Source organism: Polypterus senegalus, chromosome 12 (genome assembly GCF_016835505.1).
Source record: "Polypterus senegalus isolate Bchr_013 chromosome 12, ASM1683550v1, whole genome shotgun sequence".
NCBI lineage: Eukaryota > Metazoa > Chordata > Cladistia > Polypteriformes > Polypteridae > Polypterus > Polypterus senegalus.
Window position 1 is genome coordinate 46,661,056 of NC_053165.1, and position 25,228 is coordinate 46,686,283.

The 25,228-nt window shown below is 40.6% G+C and overlaps 1 protein-coding gene across 2 annotated transcripts in view; it reads left to right on the forward strand.

Moving 5' to 3' along the window:
• dnase1l4.1 (deoxyribonuclease 1 like 4, tandem duplicate 1) overlaps positions 1-18,055 on the forward strand; it is a 43,355-nt gene extending 25,300 nt beyond the window's left edge. For both annotated transcript variants that reach the window (XM_039771936.1, XM_039771937.1), the window contains exons 6-9: positions 118-230; positions 4,748-4,905; positions 14,110-14,206; positions 17,757-18,055. In XM_039771936.1, the coding sequence (XP_039627870.1) occupies positions 118-230; positions 4,748-4,905; positions 14,110-14,206; positions 17,757-17,891 (503 nt within the window). In that variant the 3' untranslated portion in view covers positions 17,892-18,055. The remainder of the gene's footprint in view (positions 1-117; positions 231-4,747; positions 4,906-14,109; positions 14,207-17,756) is intronic.
• The last annotated feature ends 7,173 nt before the right edge of the window (positions 18,056-25,228 follow it).

The following is a 25,228-nucleotide window of genomic DNA, read 5'->3' on the forward strand; positions in this document are numbered from 1 at the left end:
TCAGTAAACAAATATTGGAAAAAAAGTCAAATGTGCCAGTCTGTGTCAGAGTTGTAGTCAATGAATTCATTTATCTTTTCCCTAAGCGTTAACATTTATCTTCATTCTCCCCTGCAGAATTAAAAGATTTAGTTTTGATCCCCGTCCACACCATGCCTGAAGATTCATTCAAAGAAATCGATGAACTCTACGATGTGGTCATTGCTGTAAAGGATAAATGGAAGACTGAGGTAGGTCTTTATATTTTTCACAAACATGAAAACTGCCACAAAGAGCCGAGCCTTCATTTGTATAAAATGAAAAGTACAGACAGTCCATTATCAATGGATCTACTTAGAAGGGAAAGAGGAATATGAGCAGAAATTGTGTTTTCTGTGAAGACTATTGGTAAAAATAATAAAAATAGGTTAATAACAGACTACTGCTAAAATTCAATATCACATTAAATCACAATTAAATAGACTGTATGACTCCCCAGGGGGAAATTAAAAAGTATAATTAAAACATACTGCCTGCCACTTCAAGTTTGTCCAAGGTTAGCTTTTTGTTGAACAGACATCTTGCCAGTTCCTCATATGGAAGTTTTGAAAAGATGGCAGATGTCTTTAATTTAGTAAGTTATAAAATCTTTACATGCAGGTTATACTCTGGATCTTTGAAACTGTAAAGGATCAGCAGATCATAGAACAAATGGACAAGATAAAGAGTGCCACCTATTAATAACAACAATAACTCTCCTTGACCAGCGTTAGTGCTACCATCTCAGTTCCATTAGTTGGAGCTCCAATCGTTCTCCCTTATCTACAGTACATCGGTTTTCCTTCTCTAATGTGTACTGGCCCAGTGTATGTGTGGGAGGCCTGCTATGGACTGGTGCCCTATCCAAGGATTGATCCTGCCTGGATGACTGATGGATGGAATAAATTAGGGCCACTGATGGTCTGTTGTATTGTGTCCACCAGGGTTTGTTACCTCCACAGGAGGACAAGGGTCATTGTTGGGAAATGAACTGTAGAAAAGTCGTTCAACTTGCAGGGTAATCTCCAAGCCACAAAGATAAAAAGATAACAACACAAAACTATCATTTTATACTTTCAGTTTACAAATCCGCAATTAGGCCTTACTGGAAGAATCCCAGTTAAATGTTGACAGAGATGAACTGAGATGAACAGAGGTGATCTGCTTGTTGACTCCTTCCAGTTTCTGTCAGAGAGTATACATGTATGGAGGGTGGAAGGTCACCGAGGACTGCAATTCAAAAGTCCCAGGATTAAACAGGTCATCGGGTGTGGTACTCTAGCATGTGTCTGGGGTTCAGCAGTTGTGGGGTCTCACGTGCCAGTGTGCGCTAACAATATTTGTAACTTAAAGATAACACTGTGTTGGAACAATAAACCAATAAATCACAGTTCCAGAAATATTTTCTTACGAGTAATGGCACACTGCACAATAACGTGCCGTGAATACACTTGACTTGAGCATTCCTAGTTTTCATCCTCTTTCTCTGTACGCTTAGCATTCGTTTGCTCAGAGGTTGACACGCTTGCTGTTTCCTGAGCAGCTCTTCTTTTCTCCACTCTAGTGACCAGCTTCTTCTCTTCTTTCGTCGGCATCTTGTCGCGTTAAAACTGATTAAGTTAGTGTTTGTGTTACAATTACTTTTCTTTAATTTTTCACTTAACCTGGTACTTAAGTCTTCAATCTGCCTCAAGAATGATTTAAGGTATGAAGAGGCAGGGGAAGTGACGGCGAAGGTGGTAAGGGAATGAAAACAGTGCCAGTACGCATGCGCCACATGGCCACCCTGCTGCCAAGAGTTGACTCTACAATAAAATAAGATAAAAATAAAAAAAGGAATAACCTTGGAGGTCAATCATCACCCGAAAGCAGATAGTAGACGTCACGTAGTATATTTGCTTGAAATTTTAGGTCAAACGGTTTTCGAGCTAGAGGTGATTTAAAATCCTGGACAGACAAACGAACAGCCATGGTAGTGTATTATATATAAAGATAGCATAATAATAAAAACAAAAGCAAAAATACATAATAAAATGGAAAAGAAAGCAATGTAGCATAATAATAATTAAAAGTAGATATGTGATATGGAGATATACTGTGTGTCTCCTCTGTGTTGATTAGATACGTAATACAACAGTGATAAAAGCATATACTGAAAAAATATAGGAGAGTTTAGGATTAATTGTGCATTGTCTAGTAATTGCAGCTTGGCTTGACACGTGATTGCCTATAACAGGTAAAGATGAGGGGGTTTGAGGTCAGCGTGAGCCAAAGGTGTAAAAAAAGGTGTAAAAGCACGAGGTATGTCCTATGAGTCTGTTGGCACAGGTAAAACTTGAAATACGGAAGAACTGAGAGGGCAGGTAGAAACTGGATAGAACTGGTTGAGGGGCCAGAGACCACCACGGGAAAAGTGTCAGCCACTACTCTTCCACGCACCATTAGCACAAAAATGCAGCAAATCAACATTCTGGGTTCCACTTGAGGCTTTGTGCCCGGAGGCTCTGACTGACTGACTGACCGGCTCATTGTGTAACACAAGAGAACCTTCCACTTGGGCACTAGACACACTGGGCTGCTGTCCATCCAGGCTGTATTTGGGGTGAATGCCACACTCATATGTCATCTCTTTGCTTCAGCTTTAGGCACATTGAGGAATTAAGAACACTTATGCTTAAGATCTGTAAGCTGTCCCTGCTATCCCGCTTGCTTGTTTTCTGTCTCTGAGTAAGTTAATAAGTGACAAAGTCTGTCTATGTTCAGTGTCAGTCAAAGACATAGCAATCTGATGCCTAAATAATAGGTTAATAGGTAGAAATGAAAATTGGGGACATTATAGGTTGGGGTGGGGTCTTCTTGTGACACTCCCATGACAAAACAACCTGATACATGAAATTTTTGTTTTTTATAAGTTTAAAGATATTGAGTACGCAGACCACAGTGATGCATTGAATTTGATTGAAGTTCGTGGCACCTTACATTTACAGTATATAGAGTTTATATTGCCTCCTGATAGCTGGGCAAGTCCACCAACCCAGTAATGGTAGTCTATGGGAATACATTTCTGAAAGGAATACAAATATGAATGGAATTTCTTAATCCTGTTGCAGTCTTTGGTGTCACATTCCCTGAAGGCCTGTTAAGTACATGTATGTTATTCTCAGACTGGGTGCCAGGCCTCACAGATCTAATTTATTCAGACATCCAGACTCACACTCACAACAGGACAATTTGGAAGCTCCTATTTGACCCAAATGCACATCTTTGGTGATATGTGAAGAAAACAGGAGTACCCGGAAAAAAGCTACATAGACATGAGGCCAAAGTACAAACTATCTCTGTCCACACTAAAACAACAGAAAATGTATACAAGGTAGACATTTTCCTACACCGGGCACACGCGCATTGGCCGAAAACTGTATTTATTCCAAAACTGTAGTGACCAGTAAATGATTTTCCTTTTGCACATGTATGTAGCATTCAAACAGTAGAAAATGAAATTTTGATGCAAACAGGTAAGCAACACATCAAGTGCCATGGAAAGCAACTTTTCCAGCTCTGTTATATGGTTTTCTTCTGTGAAGTGTGACCAATCAGGAAATTAGACGTGAGAGTAATCCAATCAGGGAAGGGCTATCTAATAAGCCCAAACAAATCAGAGTGTGATTACAGTCTGTGTTTTCAAAAGGCTATGGTGTTACCTGACCACAATGCACTGCTAAGCCAGTGTTTCAGTTTTTGGGAGTTAACAATGCCAGAGTAGTGTGGATGAAATGTGAGAATGCAGACTGATAGATAGATAGATAGATAGATAGATAGATAGATAGATAGATTTAAAAGGCACTATATAATAGATAGATAGATAGATAGATAGATAGATAGATAGATAGATAGATAGATAGATAGATAGATAGATAGATAGATAGATAGATAGATAGATAGATAGATAGATAGATGTGAAGGACACTATATAATAGATAGATAGTGTCACAGGTGGCTTGGGGAGCGACCCAGCCGGGATGCCCCAGAGGACCAGAGGAGGGCTTATGCCTCCCTCAGACCACGTGAGGGCGACTGCCCTGGTGGCTATGGGGTACACAGGTGCAGAGCTTTGAAGCTGTGGAGTGCCGGCAGAATATTGTCGGAATGCACCTGGAGCACATCTGGGTGATTATAAAAGGGGCCGCCTCCCTCCATACGATGGCTGGAGTCGGGAGAGGAGGAAGGATAAGGTCTTGGAGGAGGCAAGGAGGCGGCCTGACGAAGGAAAAGGCATTTGAGTTGGCCTGGACTTTGGGGACTTTTGGGGTTTGTGTGCCATTGTAAATATGGAAAATAAATGTGTTGTGGGTGACTTGAATGTGTCCGCCTGTCTGTGTCCAGGTCATCTTCCACAATAGATAGATAGATAGATAGATAGATAGATAGATAGATAGATAGATAGATATGAAAGGCACTGATAGATAGATAGATAGATAGATAGATAGATAGATAGATAGATAGATAGATAGATAGATAGATAGATAGATAGATAGATAGATAGATAGATAGATAGATAGATCTTTATTTGGCCCTAGGGGGAAATTTGCAATTTTCCAGAATGTCTGCATTTTTAAATGAAAATGTAGTATAATAAACGTAGCTTGAGTGACTGGGCACTGAGTTGTAAGGACTCCATGCCAACTGCTGTAGTTGATTGGGTTTCTTAAACTTTTTTGTTTCTTTGCAGAACATTATGATCTTGGGAGACTTCAATGCAGATGGAGCATATTTATCAAACAGAAAAATGAAAAAAATTCGCATCAGAACTGACCCCATCTTCAAATGGCTCATTGCAGATGACGTTGACACTACAGCTAATACTGGCAATGACTACACGTATGACAGGTACGTGGCGCAGTTTATAACTCTGGTTTTATGGTAATTAGAGTTGTCTTCTGCTAAAGCAACATGCTATACTGTCCTAATTGCTACTTTTTTGAAGATTCTGTTTATTTAGAGACTTTATTTTTTTTTTACCTCTCTTCTTCATTCTAAAGGAAATTCAATAAATTAAAATAATTGCACTTTTCATGTTTAGTTTTTTTGGCCAGGGATTGACAGTTTCCTTTCTTTTTGGGATTGCTCTCGAGGCATAAGCAGGAGATAAGGATTTTGATTTTGAATTTTTTTTTTCCTTAGAAAAATGCGAAAATTTGTATGGTTTATTTTGTGACTGCGTTTTATTTCATTATTGTGTCACCTGTTGTTTTGATACTCTTACCCAGAACCACCCAGGAATGTGCTCTTAAGATTTTGTTTTTTACTTCTATTTTTTAAAATGGATTCCTAAGATCTAATATTTGTTTAAATGTTTTTTAAACGTATCAATATGAATTTGATGTTTACTTTTAGAAATTCTAATGGCTTTGAAAGTTTTGAAAATTTTCTGGATTGTTTCATCCACCATTTTGTATTCTTCATGATCGCCACTATTTTTGGTTCCCATCACTGGAGCCATGATGAGGGGCATGTCCTTTTGTGTAACGATGCAACAGGATAAAAGGTCATCCAGGAATTCACTTCCTTATCTGGGTTATGAAGTCAAAACTATAGTTTTTTCAAGTTGCCCTTTCTAAAAGATTCTCAATCTTTATTTTTAACTTTTATTGAATTTATTTAAAGCATGTAACATTCCATACAACCAAGACAAACTTAACAAAACTAAATTCAGTTCAACCCCCTCCAAGAGAATGAGAGAAAGGCCAACAGCCAGAGTAAAACTTTTAAGAGTAGTAAAGAGAGAAAGGAGTCTTTCTCCCCAGTTTAAATGCTTATTCTAAAATGTTACTGATTAGGTCCTGCCTGGTTTTTAAAAAGTTCTGCAGAGATCCTCTAAGTGAGAATTTGATTTTTTCCAATTTCAAATAATATATAACATCAGTTACCCACTGACTTAGAATAGGAGAGTTAGGATTCTTCCAGTGGAGCGAGACAAGTCTACGTGCAAATAGTGAAGATTCTCAGTCTTAATGTTTTCTGATTTTTGTGTCTCACTGTGACTTTGACACCCCTGCTTTGATCACCAGGTTTTGACTCTTCTTCTGTTTACTTGTCTGTATTCTGGTCCACTCTCACACTCAGTCTGTCTATAAGTGAGGACTGGCCTCAGTATGGTAGGCTGGGGTAGGAACTGTAGTGAGAGGAGTCTATGATCAGATGTCTGACTCCGGGTGCTGCCTTCTACAGTGGTGTGAAAAACTATTTGCCCCCTTCCTGATTTCTTATTCTTTTGCATGTTTGTCACACAATGTTTCTGATCATCAAACACATTTAACCATTAGTCAAATATAACACAAGTAAACACAAAATACAGTTTTTAAATGATGGTTTTTATTATTTAGGGAGAAAAAATCCAAACCTACATGGCCCTGTGTGAAAAAGTAATTGCCCCCTGAACCTAATAACTGGTTGGGCCACCCTTAGCAGCAATAACTGCAATCAAGCGTTTGCGATAACTTGCAATGAGTCTTTTACAGCGCTCTGGAGGAATTTTGGCCCACTCATCTTTGCAGAATTGTTGTAATTCAGCTTTATTTGAGGGTTTTCTAGCATGAACCGCCTTTTTAAGGTCATGCCATAGCATCTCAATTGGATTCAGGTCAGGACTTTGACTAGGCCACTCCAAAGTCTTCATTTTGTTTTTCTTCAGCCATTCAGAGGTGGATTTCCTGGTGTGTTTTGGGTCATTGTCCTGTTGCAGCACCCAAGATCGCTTCAGCTTGAGTTGACGAACAGATGGCCGGACATTCTCCTTCAGGATTTTTTGGTAGACAGTAGAATTCATGGTTCCATCTATCACAGCAAGCCTTTCAGGTCCTGAAGCACAAAACAACCCCAGACCATCACACTACCACCACCATATTTTACTGTTGGTATGATGTTCTTTTTCTGAAATGCTGTGTTCCTTTTACGCCAGATGTAACGGGACATTTGCCTTCCAAAAAGTTTAACTTTTGTCTCATCAGTCCACAAGGTATTTTTCCAAAAGTCTTGGCAATCCTTGTGATGTTTCTTAGCAAAACTGAGACGAGCCCTAATGTTCTTTTTGCTTAACAGTGGTTTGCGTCTTGGAAATCTGCCATGCAGGCGGTTTTGCCCAGTCTCTTTCTTATGGTGGAGTCATGAACACTGACCTTAATTGAGGCAAGTGAGGCCTGCAGTTCTTTAGACTTTGTCCTGGGGTCTTTTGTGACCTCTCGGATGAGTCGTCTTTGCGCTGTTGGGGTAATTTTGGTCAGCCGGCCACTCCTGGGAAGGTTCACCATGTTTTTGCCATTTGTGGATAATGGCTCTCACTGTGGTTCGCTGGAGTCCCAAAGCTTTAGAAATGGCTTTATAACCTTTACCAGACTGATAGATCTCAATTACTTCTGTTCTCATTTGTTCCTGAATTTCTTTGGATCTTGGCATGATGTCTAGCTTTTGAGGTGCTTTTGGTCTACTTCTCTGTGTCAGGCAGCTCCTATTTAAGTGATTTCTTGATTGAAACAGGTGTGGCAGTAATCAGGCCTGGGGGTGGCTACGCAAATTGAACTCAGGTGTGATACACCACAGTTAGGTGATTTTTAACAAGGGGCAATTACTTTTTCACACAGGGCCATGTAGGTTTGGATTTTTTCTCCCTAAATAATAAAAACCATCATTTAAAAACTGCATTTTGTGTTTACTTGTGTTATATTTGACTAATGGTTAAATGTGTTTGATGATCAGAAACATTTTGTGTGACAAACATGCAAAAGAATAAGAAATCAGGAAGGGGGCAAATAGTTTTTCACGCCACTGTATTAGCTCCTCAGTTACTTAACATTTACTGCTGTAAACTGCCCTCTCCAGGTTTTATGGAAGTAACAAATCACTCCAACCGAAGGCTGAACTCAGGAAAGTCTTTAATCCATGTTGCTGCGGTCTGTAAACAAAGTAGACACATTCGCCAAGTCACTGCATTTGAAAACAAGCATACAAAATAAACAACTTACCGCGTGTAACCGGGTGTACGTTTAACAAAATTTTGAACCTCTTTAAAACATATTTAAAACTAGGGTGCTCTGCCCTCTGCTTGATTCGCTCGCCAGCCCCAGGGTTTGGTCCAGTGGAAATACAATTTATTTTATTTTGTTTTCATGGGAATTGTTATATATGCATTATGTGCACTTTTTATCTTAAAAAGTCCGTACAAATTTCTTTAAACACTTTTGTTCTTTTGAGTTCCAACATACTGAATCTTTTAAATGTGGTCCGTGAGACATGTGCTTAATGACGTAATGTACCATAATTCAGGACAGGTATCTCTCTTTGGAATCTCAGCACAGACAAACTGATCTACATCATCAGCAGTTAATAATTTATTTTGCAAAGTAACTAGTGCATTGGCGATCCTAGTGTGTGCTTGGTGTGTGGGTGGGTGTGCCCTGTGGTGGGCTAGTGCCCTGCCCGGGTTTGTTCCTGCCTTGCACTCTGTGCTGGCTGGGATTGGCTCCAGCAGACCCCTGTGACCTTTTGTTAGGATATAGCAGGTTGGACAGACAGAAAGTAACCAATAAATACATGTGAGGCAAACCCCGTTTCTGAAATTCGATGGTGTAAATGTATGCTCTGATTTGCCCGAACACCGTTTCGTGTTCATTCAATAAAAATAAGACTTTCTGATAAAACAATCTACTTATGAAAGTAGGAATATCCAGAACCGATGTAGCTGGTGGCATTGTTCTCAAGAATCTGCAGATTTCTGGCCATTGTGGATTACACGTCTTCTTCTTTTGGCTGCTCCCATCACAGTGGATCATATTGATTTGGCAAAATTTTATGCCCTTCCTGACGTAACCCTCCCCATCCATCCGGGCTTGGGACTGGCACAAAGAAGCACACTGGTTTGTGGATCCCCTGTGGCTGGGTTGTGGATTGTGGATTTTCTTCCCACATCTCAAAGAAATGCTGGTTAGGTTAAGTGAAGACTCTGAAATAGCCACATTAGAGAGTTAGAGTGTGTGTGTGAGTGTTCCCTGCGAAGAGCTGGCACCCCATTCAGGTCACAGCAGGTGACCTAAACTGCCAGGATAGACACTGAGTCTCCATGTCCCTGAATGGTTAAGTGAATCCAATGGATGGGGTTGGCAGTTTGTACAGATTCACAAATTAGATGAGGTGAGGCTGTCAATTTTAAGAAAACATTTCTCAGATTTCATTAGGTTATTGATGAAATTATCAACTCTTTCTGTAAGGATTAATGAGATCTAGACAAAAAGTATCCTGTTTCAGTTCAGGCTTAAGTTGGGAGCTTGTACTGATACAGAGCGTAGCCTCAGCCACCACATGATGAAACAGCTAAGGATCCCAGTTGGCAACCCCCCAGGCAGAGGCACAGTCCAGTCCCAACCTCTGGAAATGACCCTCTATCTGCCGCCGCCAGGTGTTACGTGGGTGACCCCTTGGCCTGGTCCAGCCACTCAGGTCCCCAACAATGAGGATCTTACGAGCCGGATCACCCTCGGGGAAACGCACCACATGGCCGTAGTGCTGTAACTGACGCTCCTCACAATGCAGGTAATGTGCCTCATTTGGGTTCTCCATGAGCAACTTCTCATTCGAAACAAAGTCAAACCAATGGTACCCAAGGATATTACGGAGAGACACAGTACCAAAGGAGTCCAGTCTTCGTCTCAGGTCACTGGATAGCATCCATGTCTCGCAACCATATAGCAAGACAGGAAGCACCAGGACTCTAAAGACTTGGACCTTCGTCCTTTTGCATAGATATCGGGAGCGCCACACACCCCTCTCCAGTGACCTCACGACCCCCCATGCTCTCCCAATCCATCTACTAACTTTATAAGAAGAGTCACCAGAGCATGAATATCACTGCTGAGGTAAGTAAACCTCTCAACAAGGTCGACACTCTCTCCGCAAACAGACACACTGCTGATGGCTGTGACTAAGAAGTCATTAAAGGCCTGGATCTTAGTTTTTATCAGGACACTCGCAAGCCCAGACACTGGGACTCCTCGTTCAGTCTCTCGAGCACCCCAATCAGAGCCTCCATTGACTCCGTGAAGATCACAGCATCATCAGCAAAGTCAAGATCCGTGAATCTTTCTTCACCAACAGATGCCCCACAGCCGCTGGACCCCATGACCCTGCCCAACACCCAGTCCATACAAGCATTAAACAGAGTGGGAATAAGAACACACCCCTGACGAACCCCACAATCAACTGGGAAAAATACAGAGCACAGACCCAGTGTACAGGCCGGCCATGATATCCAGCAACCTCGAGGGGATCCCACGAACGCTCAGGATGTCCTACAGGGCAACTCAATCAACTGAGTCAAAGGTTTTCTAGAAATTGACAAAGGCTGCAAAGAAACTCTGCCAATATCTTGCTTATCGAGTCATTTATGAAATAATTAAACATATGAAAAACTGAATTGATATTTAAATGGTACAGATGAGCCATTTAATTGTGAAAAACACACATCATTAAGTAAAACTTTAAATATTATGAAATGCATTACTTTTATTTATGCATTTCTGTTCACCATTTAATAACTCATTTACTTGCAGTACATTGCATTTTTTTTTTCATAATTGCCTTTTTATTTATTTAATTTGGCACAAATAGTATTCCATAAAAAGATGTTTATAATTACACCTAAAGTGTAAAGTTACATGGTTTGCCCGGAGGATCTTTTAATGTGGTTATCCCTTCAGGATTCTCAGCCACAATCAGGATGACAAACAGATATTTAAATATTGTCATTGTGTTTTATAATATAATGAGGGGTGTGGCCCAGAGTCAAATGTGCTGTTGCTGCATTTAATAAGACCAGCTCAGAGTGAACCAAATGAAGCCCCGCCCTCTCTGGTCCTCGGCATATAAAAGCAGAGCGTCCACAGAGCATGGTGTCGCATTTTGATGTGGACCCGGCTTCTGGGCTGTTTCAAGCCTGAAACCTATTTCCGAAATGGCTGACTACGAGGACTATTCTCTGTTTAAAACTGCACATTAAAGTGCTTCATTTTCATTGCTTTTTTGACAATTTTGTTTTAATTAAACAGGGTTTTGTTGCCATATTGGCACCCTAAGCATTTTATCATTTCACCCCACTACAAGTGACAGAATATCTAATATGTAGAAAATGCAGCCATGAGATTGTTTTATTCCAAAAGAAACAATGAGTATACATTTAGCCTCTGTGTCTCTAAGCCATCTTTCATACAGTTCTACATACGTTAAGTTTCTCACATTTTTTACTTCTATGGACAGTAACATCATGTCACTTACCTGCATCGATTTTGAGGAGCAGGAGAAGTAAGGTGCAGACTGTTAAGATATAACGAGAGCTACGACTGCATCAGTAAGGAAGAGAGCTTAGATTGTACTGTGATGAATAAATAAAGAATATCATTATTGTTGAATTGAATAAATAAATAAATACACATGTAACATCGTACCTTCCTTATAAACGTAACACTTGGTCATCCAGCTCCACCCAATCCCTGGTCCTGCAGTGAGGTGTACTTGCTTTAGCGCTCACAACTGAGAGTGTCTTACTGTTACTCCATGATGACCAGTTGTCAAATGAGTAAAGGAAAAAAAATACAACAACTATTGAACCATTCTGAATGTAAAATTGAAACTACATACAAATTTGTAGTTGACGTCAAACGGAACGTCACTGTGTTTTTAGACAAATTTGCCAATGCGTTTCAAATGGGAGATTCTGAAATTTTAAAGATGTCTACTCAAGATATCTCATTAAAAATGGAACTGTTCCAACAAATTTCCTTGAAGAATAAATGGGACAAATTTGCACACATTCAAGCAAATTAGATTTTTATGTGGACAGACAGACAGAAGGACATGACTGTCACAGTAGATGCTTTTCACATTTTAAGAGAATTCACCTAAAAAGGCACATGGAAGACTAATAGTGTCGAAACTCCTCGCTCATGAATCACTTCCCACATGTTTCAAGATTATTCTGTGGGGGAAGATAAAAATAACCAGGGATAACAATTAGTTGTGGAAAATAATAAACAAAATCATTGAGGTGAACAAGTTCTGAGGACATCCCTACAGTAAACACCAAAGGAAATATCTGAACATTCCTCTGTTTTTTACTGTCTCGTTTATGAAGTATAGGGAAAGTATTGTAATCGTCCAAAGATTCGATGTCGAGATTTTCATGAATCTCAACGTTTTAGACCTCCCTAACTTTCTTGTATACAAAGTGTAGGAGAAGTATTGGAATCCTCCAAAAATTCCATTTCGTGATTTGGTGAATCTCAACGTTTTAGACCTTCGTCAGTCCAAAAATACCATTTTCATAATTATGTCTCTGTATGTGTGTGTGTGTATGTAAACACGATAACGTGAGTGCGCTTTCGCTTAGGTCAACCAAATTTTGCATACATTAGGTACAAAGTGTAGATTTCCATCAACTTTTGGGCTCGTTCCGCTAACTGAAAGTTGTACTCTACGTTTTATTCATGCAGCTGCAGAGTCCGATTTATTCAACTTTACTTTTATAAGAATTATTAATTTGATTTGATTTGTTGTTGATGATTATTTAATGTACAAAATATAAAAATGATCTTGTGGTTTACTCAAATATCCATCCCCATATCTGAGTACTGTATACGAGAACGTCCAGGGGAGACCACTCCCGATTTTCTCTGTCTAGAAGTGGTTTTTACTTCTCATGCTGATGGTGCTGTGAAGGATTTTGGCTGCCATGAATAAATGTTCTTGTCAGGCCAGAGAACAGGTTTGAATTTTAGAAAGATGTACAAATTGAATACAGCAGACTTTTATTAATACACTGCAAAACATGAAACCTAAGCAAGTGGAAAAGTACTGATATCATGACATTAAATCTTGTTTTCCTTATTGTTAGAATTATCGACTTACCAAAACAATTGTGTTTACAATTGTTTAGCTTACTTTAAGAAATCTTGTCAAATAAATTTTGCTTACCCCACTGGTAGATTTTTTTGGTCTAAATCACGGGTGTCAAACTCTAAGCCTGGAGGGCCGCAGTGGCTGCAGGTTTTCTTTCTATCCCTTTTCCTAATCAGTGTCCAGTTTTCACTGCTAATTAACTTCATTTCACTCTATTTTAATAGCCCTGTTTTTAAGGATTAAGTCTTCTGAGTTGATTCTTTTCTTCATTAAATGACAGCCAAACAGAAATGAGATATGAAATGTGCCAACAGACAGATGACCAGCTAAACTGGGATTTCAAAACTCCAACCAGTTCCTTCATGTGATGTTGATTCTTGCTGTTAATTAAACCCGTTATTCAATTCCATGGCTTGTTGCTGCTCTCTTTTTGCCACAGCAGACATTTCCAAAACTGTTGATATTCTGTTTTTTTTTTAAGAACTAAGAAAATGTTTTGGTAACCTGAGGGATCAACCTTACTGAGAGCTTCATCTTTATTTTCAGATTTAGTTTGATGGGTACAGGTGAGCTGGTCATGTCCTGCTTGTTTTATGTCTCATTACTGTCTGGCTGCTAATTAAGGAAAAAACAACTAAGGGGTCCGAGTCAAGCTAATTAAAGCTAAGGCTAAAGAAGGTAATATGAATTTCCACTTGGGATTAATAAAGTATCTATCTATCTATCTATCTATCTATCTATCTATCTATCTATCTATCTATCTATCTATCTATCTATCTATCTATCTATCTATCTAATATAGTGGCTTTCTCATCTATCTATCTATCTATCTATCTATCTATCTATCTATCTATCTATCTATCTAGCAAGCATCAAAAACAGGTCACTAATTAAGAAGATGGTTAGAATGAAAACCTGCAGCCACTGTGGCCCTCCAGGACTGAAGTTCGACACCCCTGGTCTAAATAAAAGCAAAACAATTCCCATTTATTTTTATTTTTTTTTGGTGTAGTTTTTGCATATGCAGTTTTGCAGTGTAAGATTTGTGTTGAATTATTCACAGATTTAAGTGTATTTTATCTGCTCAAGACTTGAAAGCATGCTTTATGTGAGTGCTACTGCTGAAATGTCCTCTCCTTTTAATTCTTTCAGAATTGTTGTCTATGGTGATGAAATGTTGAAAGGCATTGTACCAAAATCAGCCAAACCGTTTAACTTTCAAGTGGAGTACGGTCTCACTGAGGAGCAGGTACGTTTTAACATCAGAGCTGCAAACACTAATGATGCTGAATGGCTGCCTATATTTTTTAGTTTCAGTGTTGAGGCAGTGCCTCGTAAAACCAATAAAGACAATCCAATGTATACAATACAAGGTTTGGTTTAAAAAGCACATCAGAAATTAAGGTTACGAGAGAGATACCCGTTATCTCAACAAATTGTTCAAATCAGAGGCCAGCCTATAAACAATGGCAAGAGCATCAATATCCCGATTTCCTGTCACAGTATGGCCAAAATAAGGCAAAGCCCCCCAAATCAAGACCCAGGCTTACTGAGGCCTAGCATTCAAAAAGACCTTTCTAAAAGGTTTGAGTAGGCCTAACAAAGTGAAAAGCCCAGCAAGAAAATAATTCTTAATGATCTTGCCTTCCAGATATTCACAATAAGGGAGAGGTTAGGTGCTTTGGCGATTCTAAATTGTCCCTAGTGTGTGCTTGGTGTGTGTGTGTGTGTGTGTGTGCACCCTGCAGTGGGCTGGCACCCTGCCCGGGGTTTGTTTCCTGCCTTGCGCCCTGTATTGGCTGGGATTGGCTCCGGCAGACCCCCATGACACTGTAGTTGGGATATAGTGGGTTAGATAATGGATGGATGGATGGAGGGAGAGAAAAACAATGGAAACTCTGGCTCTTAGAAAATTAAGATTTTTTTTATCAAGGACACAAAATGCAGGCTTTGCCTAAAATGCAACCCAAGGAACAAAATCACAGTCTAAACTCAAAAATCAAAATCCATAAAGCAAAGCAGAGATTTAGGAACCAGAAAAATCTATAAATGTAGCCAAAGACCAAATTAAGACCCCCACAGGCCCCTGGGTGACTTAGCGCCTTTATGGAGGGTTGACCATACAATGCAGCGCATGTACACTGGGTTGTTTCAATGTTGACTTCGGGGTGTGTCTAAAATTCTTCATCACCACTGGGGTTGAGGCTGGGTCCCCATTGAGCATTTTGGTGTGCATACTCTCTAGATACCTAGACTCTCTATCATTTCATAAAATGGGGGACATCCCCCTTGATCATTTCTTCTGGTAAAAGGGTCCCTTGTGTATGAGCACCCTGGATACCCTGATGGTAGACCCCTTATGTACTCACACAGGATCTCCAACAGCTCACAATGCTGATCTCAAGACCTGATCCTCTGCCTTGCAAATATAAGTAGAGGACGGTCATCCAGGTAAATTCCCCTGAAACTCTATTTTAAGGGTACAGGGCACATAACTAAAACATTAATACAACAGCAAACATACATAATACACAACAAATAAACCAAAAAACATTCAGAACAGGAAGGCCAAAAATATAATTAATTAGGACCTCTGGTCATCAAATAAAGGTGGTTCATATTCAGCAAGTTGAACATTTCCATTTTGGCCACACCGTCTTTTGTTTTCAGTATGAAAAAATCCCACCAAACAGTGAGAAGCTCGCTGGTGTAACTTTCATATATAGGTGGTCTTCAACCAAACATAAAAGCAGAGTTTGCATATGGGCTTAAAATCTCCTCATTTTCTGGCATGCACTTCTCTGTCATTGTCATTCTTGTATTCTGTGTCATGGAGTATGTCTGGCATGTCAAAGTATCAGCCAGCTGCTCAATGGCGCCATACTCAGACTTACTGTACCTCTCGTCGTTCTTCATCACTGAAGTGCCTCCTGTGTTTTGCTTCACACTCAGAAGATGTGGCTGCTGGAGTTCTTTCCTGCACCATCACGATGTGTAGCACTGTATTATGTGATCATAACGCTCACTTTGGTGGGAGAACAGGAGCACAGCTCAGTTTGCGCAGGCACGTCTCTGTGTTTGTCAGTGCATTTTGAATCTCGTACTTGACGCTCTGCAGATGGCGCTGCTGTTATTTTCCTATGAGATGTCTTGGCCCTCAACAGATGCAGCTGCTGTTCTTTTTCTTTCTTCAATGTCACCCAAGTTATTTGTGACTAACTGCATGACAGATGGACACAACCCTTAGCATTTTATACATATGCTGTATTAGCTGTACTAGCCCTCTAAGACAGGTTGAAACCTTAGTGTTAACATTTGTATTGGAATGTGTTCTGTTTTGCATGGAGTAATACAATGCATCACACTTGACAATCATACACATGGGGCATCAGAAACATTTATAGTAATAAAATGCATTTCTACAAATGTTTGTGATGCACCATCTGTTGGAATGACAAACACAATGCACAAGTCTCTGTTTTATGCCATTTGGTAAAGGATTTGTAAAGCAGTGTTAATGTTTGTGATATGCCATCTGTTACAATGACAAATGCAATGCATTTTACTACTACACATGTTTGTGATGCACCATCTGTTGGAATATCAAACACAATGCACAAGTCTCTGCTTTATGACATTTGGTAAGGGATTTGTAAACCAGTGATCATATTTTTAATGTACCATCCTGTTAGAATGACAAATGTAATGCGTTTATTACTACACATGTTTGTGATGCACCATCTGTTGGAATGACAAACACAATGCACAAGTCTCTGTTTTATGCCATTTGGTAAAGGATTTGTAAAGCAGTGTTAATGTTTGTGATACGCCATCTGTTGGAATGAAAAATGCAATGCATACGTCTCTGTTATGTGCCATTTGGTATGGGATTCGTAATAGCCGTGTTTGTGATATGCCATCTGTTAGAATGACAAATGCAATGCATTTTACTACTACACGTGTTTGTGATGCACCATCTGTTGGAATGACAAACACAATGCACAAGTCTCTGCTTTATGCCATTTGGAATGGGATTCGTAAAGCAGTGTTAATGTGATGTGCCATCCTGTTAGAATGACAAATGCAATGCATTTTACTACTACAAATGTTTGTGAGGCACAATCTGTTGAAATGACAAATGCAATGCATATGTCTCTGTTATGTGCCATTTGGTATGGGATTCGTAATAGCCGTGTTAATGTTTGTGATATGCCATCTGTTAGAATGACAAATGCAATGCATTTTATTACTACAAATGTTTGTGATGCACCATCTGTTGGAATATCAAACACAATGCACAGGTCTCTGTTATATGTCATTTGGTAAGGGATTTGTAAAGCAGTGTTAATGTGATGTGCCATCCTGTTACAATGACAAATGCAATGCATTTTACTACTACAAATGTTTGTGAGGCACAATCTGTTGAAATGACAGAGACATAGCAACCGGATAGACACACAAATACACAGACACTTATTCTTTTATTAATGTGGACAGATAACATAACAGAGAAAATAATGTTTAACAACTAACAAATCTAATAAGAATAATACTTGACCCAGGGACAAAACCCTGGCTAAACTACAGCAGGAGTCACATGAAACAAAAAATACACAACAATTCAAATAATGATGCAATCATTTGCACATTATAAAACAGGACTATTTAAAGAAAATTCAACAAAGTGGTTTATAGCAGAATGGTTTAAGGGGCCTGTAATAATTTTTGTCATTCTCCTTTGCCGTGTCATGCATCTGACATCATGACATCTGACTTGCACCATGTATTTTTCTCTTCAGGCGCTGCGTATTAGTGACCATTACCCTGTGGAAGTGGAGCTGAAATCTGCCAATTATAAAGATACGGCAGAAAAAGACACACATTCCAGCGTCAGTCCAGAGAAGAAGCCGGAGAAGACCAAAAGGAAAAAATAAATTCTCAACTGTACACAACAGGAAAAGAGTGTAATAAAACATGACATGTATTTGAAGGAACTGTATACACAGCTTTTGCAAATGGATGGAAAGGCGGATGAATGGAGCTTTTTTATCATCTACATATAACTTTACTTTTATAAATTTCAGATTTGAAACATATATCTTAAAATGTGTGAGGCTTTTGTTTTACTGTCTTCAGAAAGAACAACATCCAGTATATTTTTACATTACGTAGGAGGGATTCCTTCTGGCGGGTGTAATAAGGATGAAGCACATGTTGGTTACAAAGTAACATTTAAGGGAGGAATGAATAAAAAGAGAACACTAATAATGATAATAACAAATCATTACATTTATATAGCACTTTTCAAGGTACAGTACTCAAAGTGCTTTACGTAGTGAGTGGTGTGGACCACCCGGGGGCACACCAGCCACCCAAACCCCGACACAGATAGATGTGGGCACACAAGCGCAAGCACATGCTTTTATTTTTTTCACTCGTGGGAAACGTCTCCCTGTTTCCCACGTGTACAGCTCAGTTCCAGCACAGCACAAAACAAACATCTCTTCTTTCTCTCTTTTTCTTCTCTCGTTTGCTCCACTCCTCCTGGCAAGATTTGTCTTCTCCCAGCCAGCTCTGGCTATCGGAGTAGTGGCTGTTGGCTCCTTTTATAAGGCACCCAGAAGTGCTCCAGGTACTCGTTGGTCCGGGAGTGTCGGAACGGGTGCAATCAGGGGCTCACCAGCAGCTGCAGCACCCCCTGGCAGTGCACATGGAACCCAACAGGGCTGCACCAGCTCCCATGGAGCCCTGCTGGAGTCTAGCCACCTAGCGCTCCAGGGGATGTAAATGCTCTGGATACACTCCCACCCCTAGTCTTTCAAGTGTAGAGGTGTCCCGGCTCTACGCCACAGTAGGAAGCCACTTCAGCCACCACTAATGTGTAACATCAAGCTGGTTGAAGCGACAGCAGTCATTTTTGCACCAATATGCCCACCACACATTAGCTGTTAGGTGGTGAACTGGCAGGAGAGACAAAGACAGAGACAGGGGATGATTAGGGGACCAGAATGACTACGACCACAGAGAGCAAATTAGCCTGGACATTTGGATACACCCCACTTTTTATGAAGGATGCCCAGGGATCTTTAATGACCACAGAGAGTCAGCACCTCAGCTTTATGTCTCATCCGAGGAACGGCACCATTTTTACAGCACAGTGTCCCCGTCGCTGCATTGGGTTCCACGTTCAGACCACAGGGTAAGCACCTCTTGCTGGTCTCACCAACACCTCTTCCAGCAGAAACTCAAGCTTTTCCTGGTTGGTCTCCCATCCAATTACTGGCGGGGCCTGAATAAGCTTAGCGTCAGGTGGGTGATCTCCTCTGAAGTGCATGTGGTGTGACTGCTGGCTGTATGTGTACAGAAATGTACAAAATTGTACAAAAAGTACAAAAGCAAGTGTGTTATTGTGTTATTATATCACCCATGACATGCACCTAACATGAAAGATACAAACTAACCTCTTAGGTTCTTTTTTAAATGGGGGGTAGCAGGTTTAAGGGACAGCCAGAAGCTTATCCCGGCTGGGGCGTCCCAGCTATGCAAGGATGGGGGAAGGCAGCTTATCAGGGACACTGCCTCCCCCAGGACGATTGATTGCACCTTCCCTGGACTGCAGTGGTGCCCCAGATGCCTGCAGGGCACTATGGGATTTGGAGTTCAGCAACACAGCCCTGCTGGGTCCCATGGGTGCCGCCAGGAGACGCTGCAGGGAGACTGTGGAGTCCCTACTGTCTACATAGCCTGGAAGTACTCCCAAGTCACAGAAGTACATCTGGGCTGAAGAAAAATATGATTCTCCATCTGACCCGGGTCAATGGCTATATAAAGGACTGGTGGAGACCCAGCATGAGAACCGGAGTTGGGAGATAGAAGGACAGAGCTTGCTAGGAGGAGTGGAGGAGAGATTTGTGTGGATTTGTTGTTTATTTACTTGTTTATGGTGGCTGTAGTGCATAAAAGGCACTTTGAAGAAGGAAACACAATTAAAAGAGCTTCTTTGTGCTTTTATCCTGTGTCTGTGTATCTGTCTGTTGGCTTTAACGAGGCGACAGCGACCCCTGGCGTTCACACAAGAAACGTCAAACCCGCTGTTACTTGTCTCACCATCTGTGCTCCTCGCATTCAATCTTGGGGTCCGCTATGGCGGGCTGCTCACTAACTGGGGCTGCCTTTGTTTCCTCTCCTCTACTTCAATCCAGTTTACCACCAACTGAGGGCTTCACAAGAGTGCCCTTAAGTGACTGTACCTAGGAAAAAATAAACTGAACGATCAAAACCTCCTGGCAACGCTAGTAACGGTCAAACAGGGACACCAGATTTAAGCTTTCCTTTAAAATCTATATTTATTTGCATTAAACTAAAAAACAGCACATATAAGCGATGGAAAGAATCATAACCCTGGGTGGGTTAAAGTCTTCATGCAGACCCATTTGTAACAGCAAGCTGAAAGTGGTTCAGTTCCTTACCTACAAAAGTATTCAGATCCTTTCACTTCCTGCACACTTTATTGTGTTGTAGACTGAATTTCAAATGGTTAGATTTGCCATTTCTGTCCATCCACCTCCACTCAATAAGTGAAAACAGTTTCTCAGAAAGGTTTAAAAATCAAGAGCTGAAATCTCTCATTCATGAAAGTATTCAGACCCTTTGCTGTGGCGCTCCAAATTGTGGTCAGGGGCCTCCTGTTTGCTTGAATTCTCCATGAGATGTGTGGAGATCTTGATTGGAGTCCATCTCAGGCAAACTGAATTGATTGAACATCATTTAGAGAGGCACACATCCCACAATTCACACTGCATTAAAAGTCAAAAACCAAGCCAAGAAGTCCAAGGAACTCTGTGTAAGACCGCCATGATCAAATTGTGGTGAGGTACAGATCAGGGCAAGGGATTGAGAATGGGATGTCTTATTATGTGTGATTCGTATCTTGAGGAAATATGGTGTGTATAAAGCGTCCTCCCCCTTGGAAGTTTTCACATTTCATTGTTATACAGTGTGGGCCACGGAAAGGAGGAGGCAGTAGCCACTTCACAACCAGAAAATTGGCGTTTGGTGTGCGGTGTCACGAACACAAACAGTGGGCCCAATTTTCTTCGAATCAACTGTGAATTCCGCGGTTTTACCTGGACATCTTTGAACACTTTTATGACCAACTAACACCAGAAGAAAAAATGTACTGCTTTTTCCAACAAGATGGGGCAACATGCCACACCTCACACGACTCACTGGCACGGGTTCATGAACTGTTTACAGAGGAGCGAACTGTGAGCAAGGGGTTATGGCCACCATGTTCCCCGGACTTGTCCACATGTGATTTTTATCTTTGGGGAAATTTAAAGCAGAAGGTGTACGCCAACAATCCACATTCGCTGCATGAACTCAAGGAAAACATCACGAACACCATCCACAGCATCACTCAACACATTAGGCGATATTTTGTGCATCCAAACACTGTAGCGACGTGTCCACAGATAGCCATACACAGTACTCTCCATCATCGGATTTAATGAGACACAAGTAGACAGAAGGGCAAATAACTAGAATACTACAGCTTTCACTAACATTTGTGATAAACATGTTGCCAGCTTGGATTGACGTCATAATCTGAAGTCAGAAAAACTCAGATTTGACAGACCAGTCCCGGGTTTCCAAGTAGGAAATCTGACTTGTGGGGGACGATCCAGTTAAAAATTCCAACAAGGAACTCACAAATTCTGACTATCCAGTTCAGACAGAATGCAGTTTTAATCATTGCTGACCCTGCTTAGCCCTTCAGTGACGCCCCTTAGGTGGCACCTCCTTACACATGTACCTTTGAGGCCAGAAAATATAAGAATCTAGGCCATATTAATATTCAAAGATTTTTAGAGTATTTACTAAGGAACAAAAATGTCAATACAAAGATAAAATATTAACTATATTGCCTAAAGTATTGGGACAGCCCTCCAAATCATTGAATTCCGGTGGTCCAATCATCTTGAGCACATAGGCCTGCAGAAGGACTCTACAAACAATAGTGAATTCAGGCCTGGTACCGTGATAGGACGCCACCTGTGCAATACGTCCATTCGTGAATTTTCCTAGAACTAAATATTCCACGATCAACTCTTAGTGGTATAATGACAAAGTGGAAGCAATTGGGAACAACAGCAACTCAGCCACGAAGTAATAGGCCACGTAAAATCACAGAGCAGGGACAGCACATGCTGAGGTGTGCAGAAGTCGCCAACTTTCTGCAGAGTCAATAACTACAGGCCTCCAAAAGCTCAAGAACAGTCCGTAGAGAGCTTCATGGAATGGGTCTCCATGGCCGAGCAGCTGCACCCAAGCCTTACATCACCAAGTGCAATGCAAAGCGTCGGATTCAGTGGTGTAAAGTCCACCGTTCAGCACTGGACTATAGAGCAGTGGAGATGTGTCCTCTGGAGTGACAAATCACGCAATCTCATGGACGGGTTTGCCAAGGAGAACGTTACTCGTTGTGCCAAGTGTGAAGTTAGGTGGAGGAGGGATTATGGTGTGGGGTTGTTTTTCAAGGGTTGGGCTTCACCTCTTGGTTCCAGTGAAAGGAACTCTTAATGTGTCAGCATATTAAGCCATTTTGGACAATTTCATGCTCCCAGATTTGTGGGAACGGTTTGGGGACGGCAACATGACTGCGCATCAACCAGTGTACAAAGCAAGATGTATAAAGTAATGGAGGAGCGAGTTTGGTGTGGAGGAACTTGACTGGCCTGCACAGAGGCCTGACCTCAACCTGGGAGAACACCTGTGGGATGAATTAGAGCGGAGACTGCGAGCGAGCCAGGCCTTCTCATCCAACATCAGTGCCTGACCTCACAAATGCTCTCCTGGATGAATGGTCAGGATTTCCCATAAACACACTCCTAGACCTTGTGGAAAGCCATACCAGAAGAGGAAAATGGTGAGCCAACTCCACATTAGAGCCTATGTATTAAGAATGGGATGTCATTAAAGTTCATGTGTGTGTAAAGGCAGACTTCCTAATATTTTTGGAAATATAGTGCAGGTAATAAAATATATAATTTGTAAAATGATCCAGCAATGATGCTTCACATTCAGACCTTCAAGAGGTGGATCAGGACACTTTGGTGCAAATTATCCTCTTTTTTCTTATTAATGTTTTGTTTCATCCTGGACTTTACCTTCTCAGATGGCTCCATACTCGAAATCAACAATTTCTTTTTTTATATCTAACAACCCATAAAACATATAATTAAAATATTCATGTTCTCATATAGTTAATATGTATTGCTAATTTTATGTATTCCAGGTTTCACACTTAACTTTTGTCTAAACAGCACTACTCTAACTTAAAATACTAATATTTCAAAGCAGAATATCTGAGCAAAAGACTTTTTGTCCCAGCCCCACACAAGAAACCAAAAAGCTGCTTAGTTCAAGTTTTTCAAGCAATTTACAAGAAGAATTCACACCGTTGCTGAGTTCAGGTCTTAACAGGGGAAGCCCACACTGTTCAAAAATTGTGATTACCAGACAGAATTTGAGCAGAGGCGTGTTATTGTCATTCTCGTGATCAGTTCATTACTTAACGGTCAACTTCCCTACACTGTCGGCCACGTTTCAACAAGTCAATTTCAGTTTTTCTACGTGCGTTCTCTTACAGTGCGTGAAAGCCCACGTCTGGTTGTCTGCAGTGTTGTGCAAGTCCACACCTCACAAGAACTCGCTCAAAGTTCAGTTCACACAGATTAAAATGAATACATTCACGTTCATAGTTCACCATTTCAATTTTGCACTAGTTCATTTTGGATTTTTTAAGGAGTGAGAATACATAACCCGCGAGTTTACATTTTTTCAATTTTGCCTGCCTTATTTTAGGCTATTACAATGTTCTTGAATGAAATACAATAACCATGAAGACATTTTTTATTTAAATACACTTTATTGAGTTATACCCAGCAATAAACACATATAACCGTATATACAGTACTAATATCCTCCCGATCAAAAAAGAAATTAATTAGATGCAAGTGTACATGTAAATTACCGCTCTGTTTCCAACCGTGTGACACAAATGGTGACTGGTGAACCAGTGTGTCGGCGAACTAACTTATTACGCAGTCGGTCAATATTCATGTCACATATTGCATGTCCAACGGGGAAAAATATAATAAAGTGGCCTCGCGAAGTAGGCTACAACGTTTTCCTAAAAGTGAAAACGGAGCTTCACCGCGTTCTCAGGCAGACACAGACAGTTCATATTTGATTTGATGTTATTATCCCCAACCCCCGAGTAAAAATAAATGGCAAAAAAATTGTACGAAATAAACATTCGTAAAAATATCCACTATTTGTGCTTATCCGAATACCGTATTCGGATTCGGCTCCTGTACCCCTACATTATAGGGTAAGTCAAAACGTTTAATCTGGAGCTAAACCAGATCCAGAATGTCACTTAAAACTGAACGAGCTCACGTTAAAGTTTCTTCACTTGCAAATACGTTACGTTAAGTTCACCGCTCTTAGAGAAATGAGCTTGTTCAGTGAACGCGCTCTTTTGAATTAGATCGTGCACAACACAGTCTGTATGTCTGTCCACATGAAACAGCTCGGACTCCCGCGATCCAATTTTGTTGAGATGTGTCACACTAATTCTTCAAAGAATTGTGCGGAGTTCAATTTTTGCTGAAATATCCTGAACAGATCGCGCTGTACGAAGTTTTAAAATCCCCAATTGAAAAGCACTGGCGAATTTGTTCCATCTTAAAACGGAGGATCTTTCTACGGAAGCGTATTAGGGCCACTGTGGAAAAAAAAAAAAATACGGACACAGCGAAGAAAAAAAAAATCTAAATGTCGAGATTACAGTCGACATGCTGACTTTATTCTCGACATTTTCACTTTATTCTCGACATTTACGTCGAGATTAAAGTCGACATGCTGACTTTATTCTCGACATTTCCACTTTATTCTCGACATTTACATCGAGATTAAAGTCGACATGTTGACTTTATTCTCGACATTTCCACATCAAACCCTTGTTTTTTTCTCTCACAAGTTTAACTTCCGTATCTTTCTGTGTGACATCAAACAGAAATTAGTTTACTGTTTCAATTTTACCTTGAGAGCGGTTACTTGCACTTGTGTTTTGTAGATTTTTCTCTTTTACTCGTCTGACAGCCGATCAGATGCCGGGCAGAGTGCGCACGCGCACACAGCTCACGCTAGCGCTTTCTCCTACCGCTTTAGATGAGTTAACGAATCGAGCAGAAAAAAAGAACCT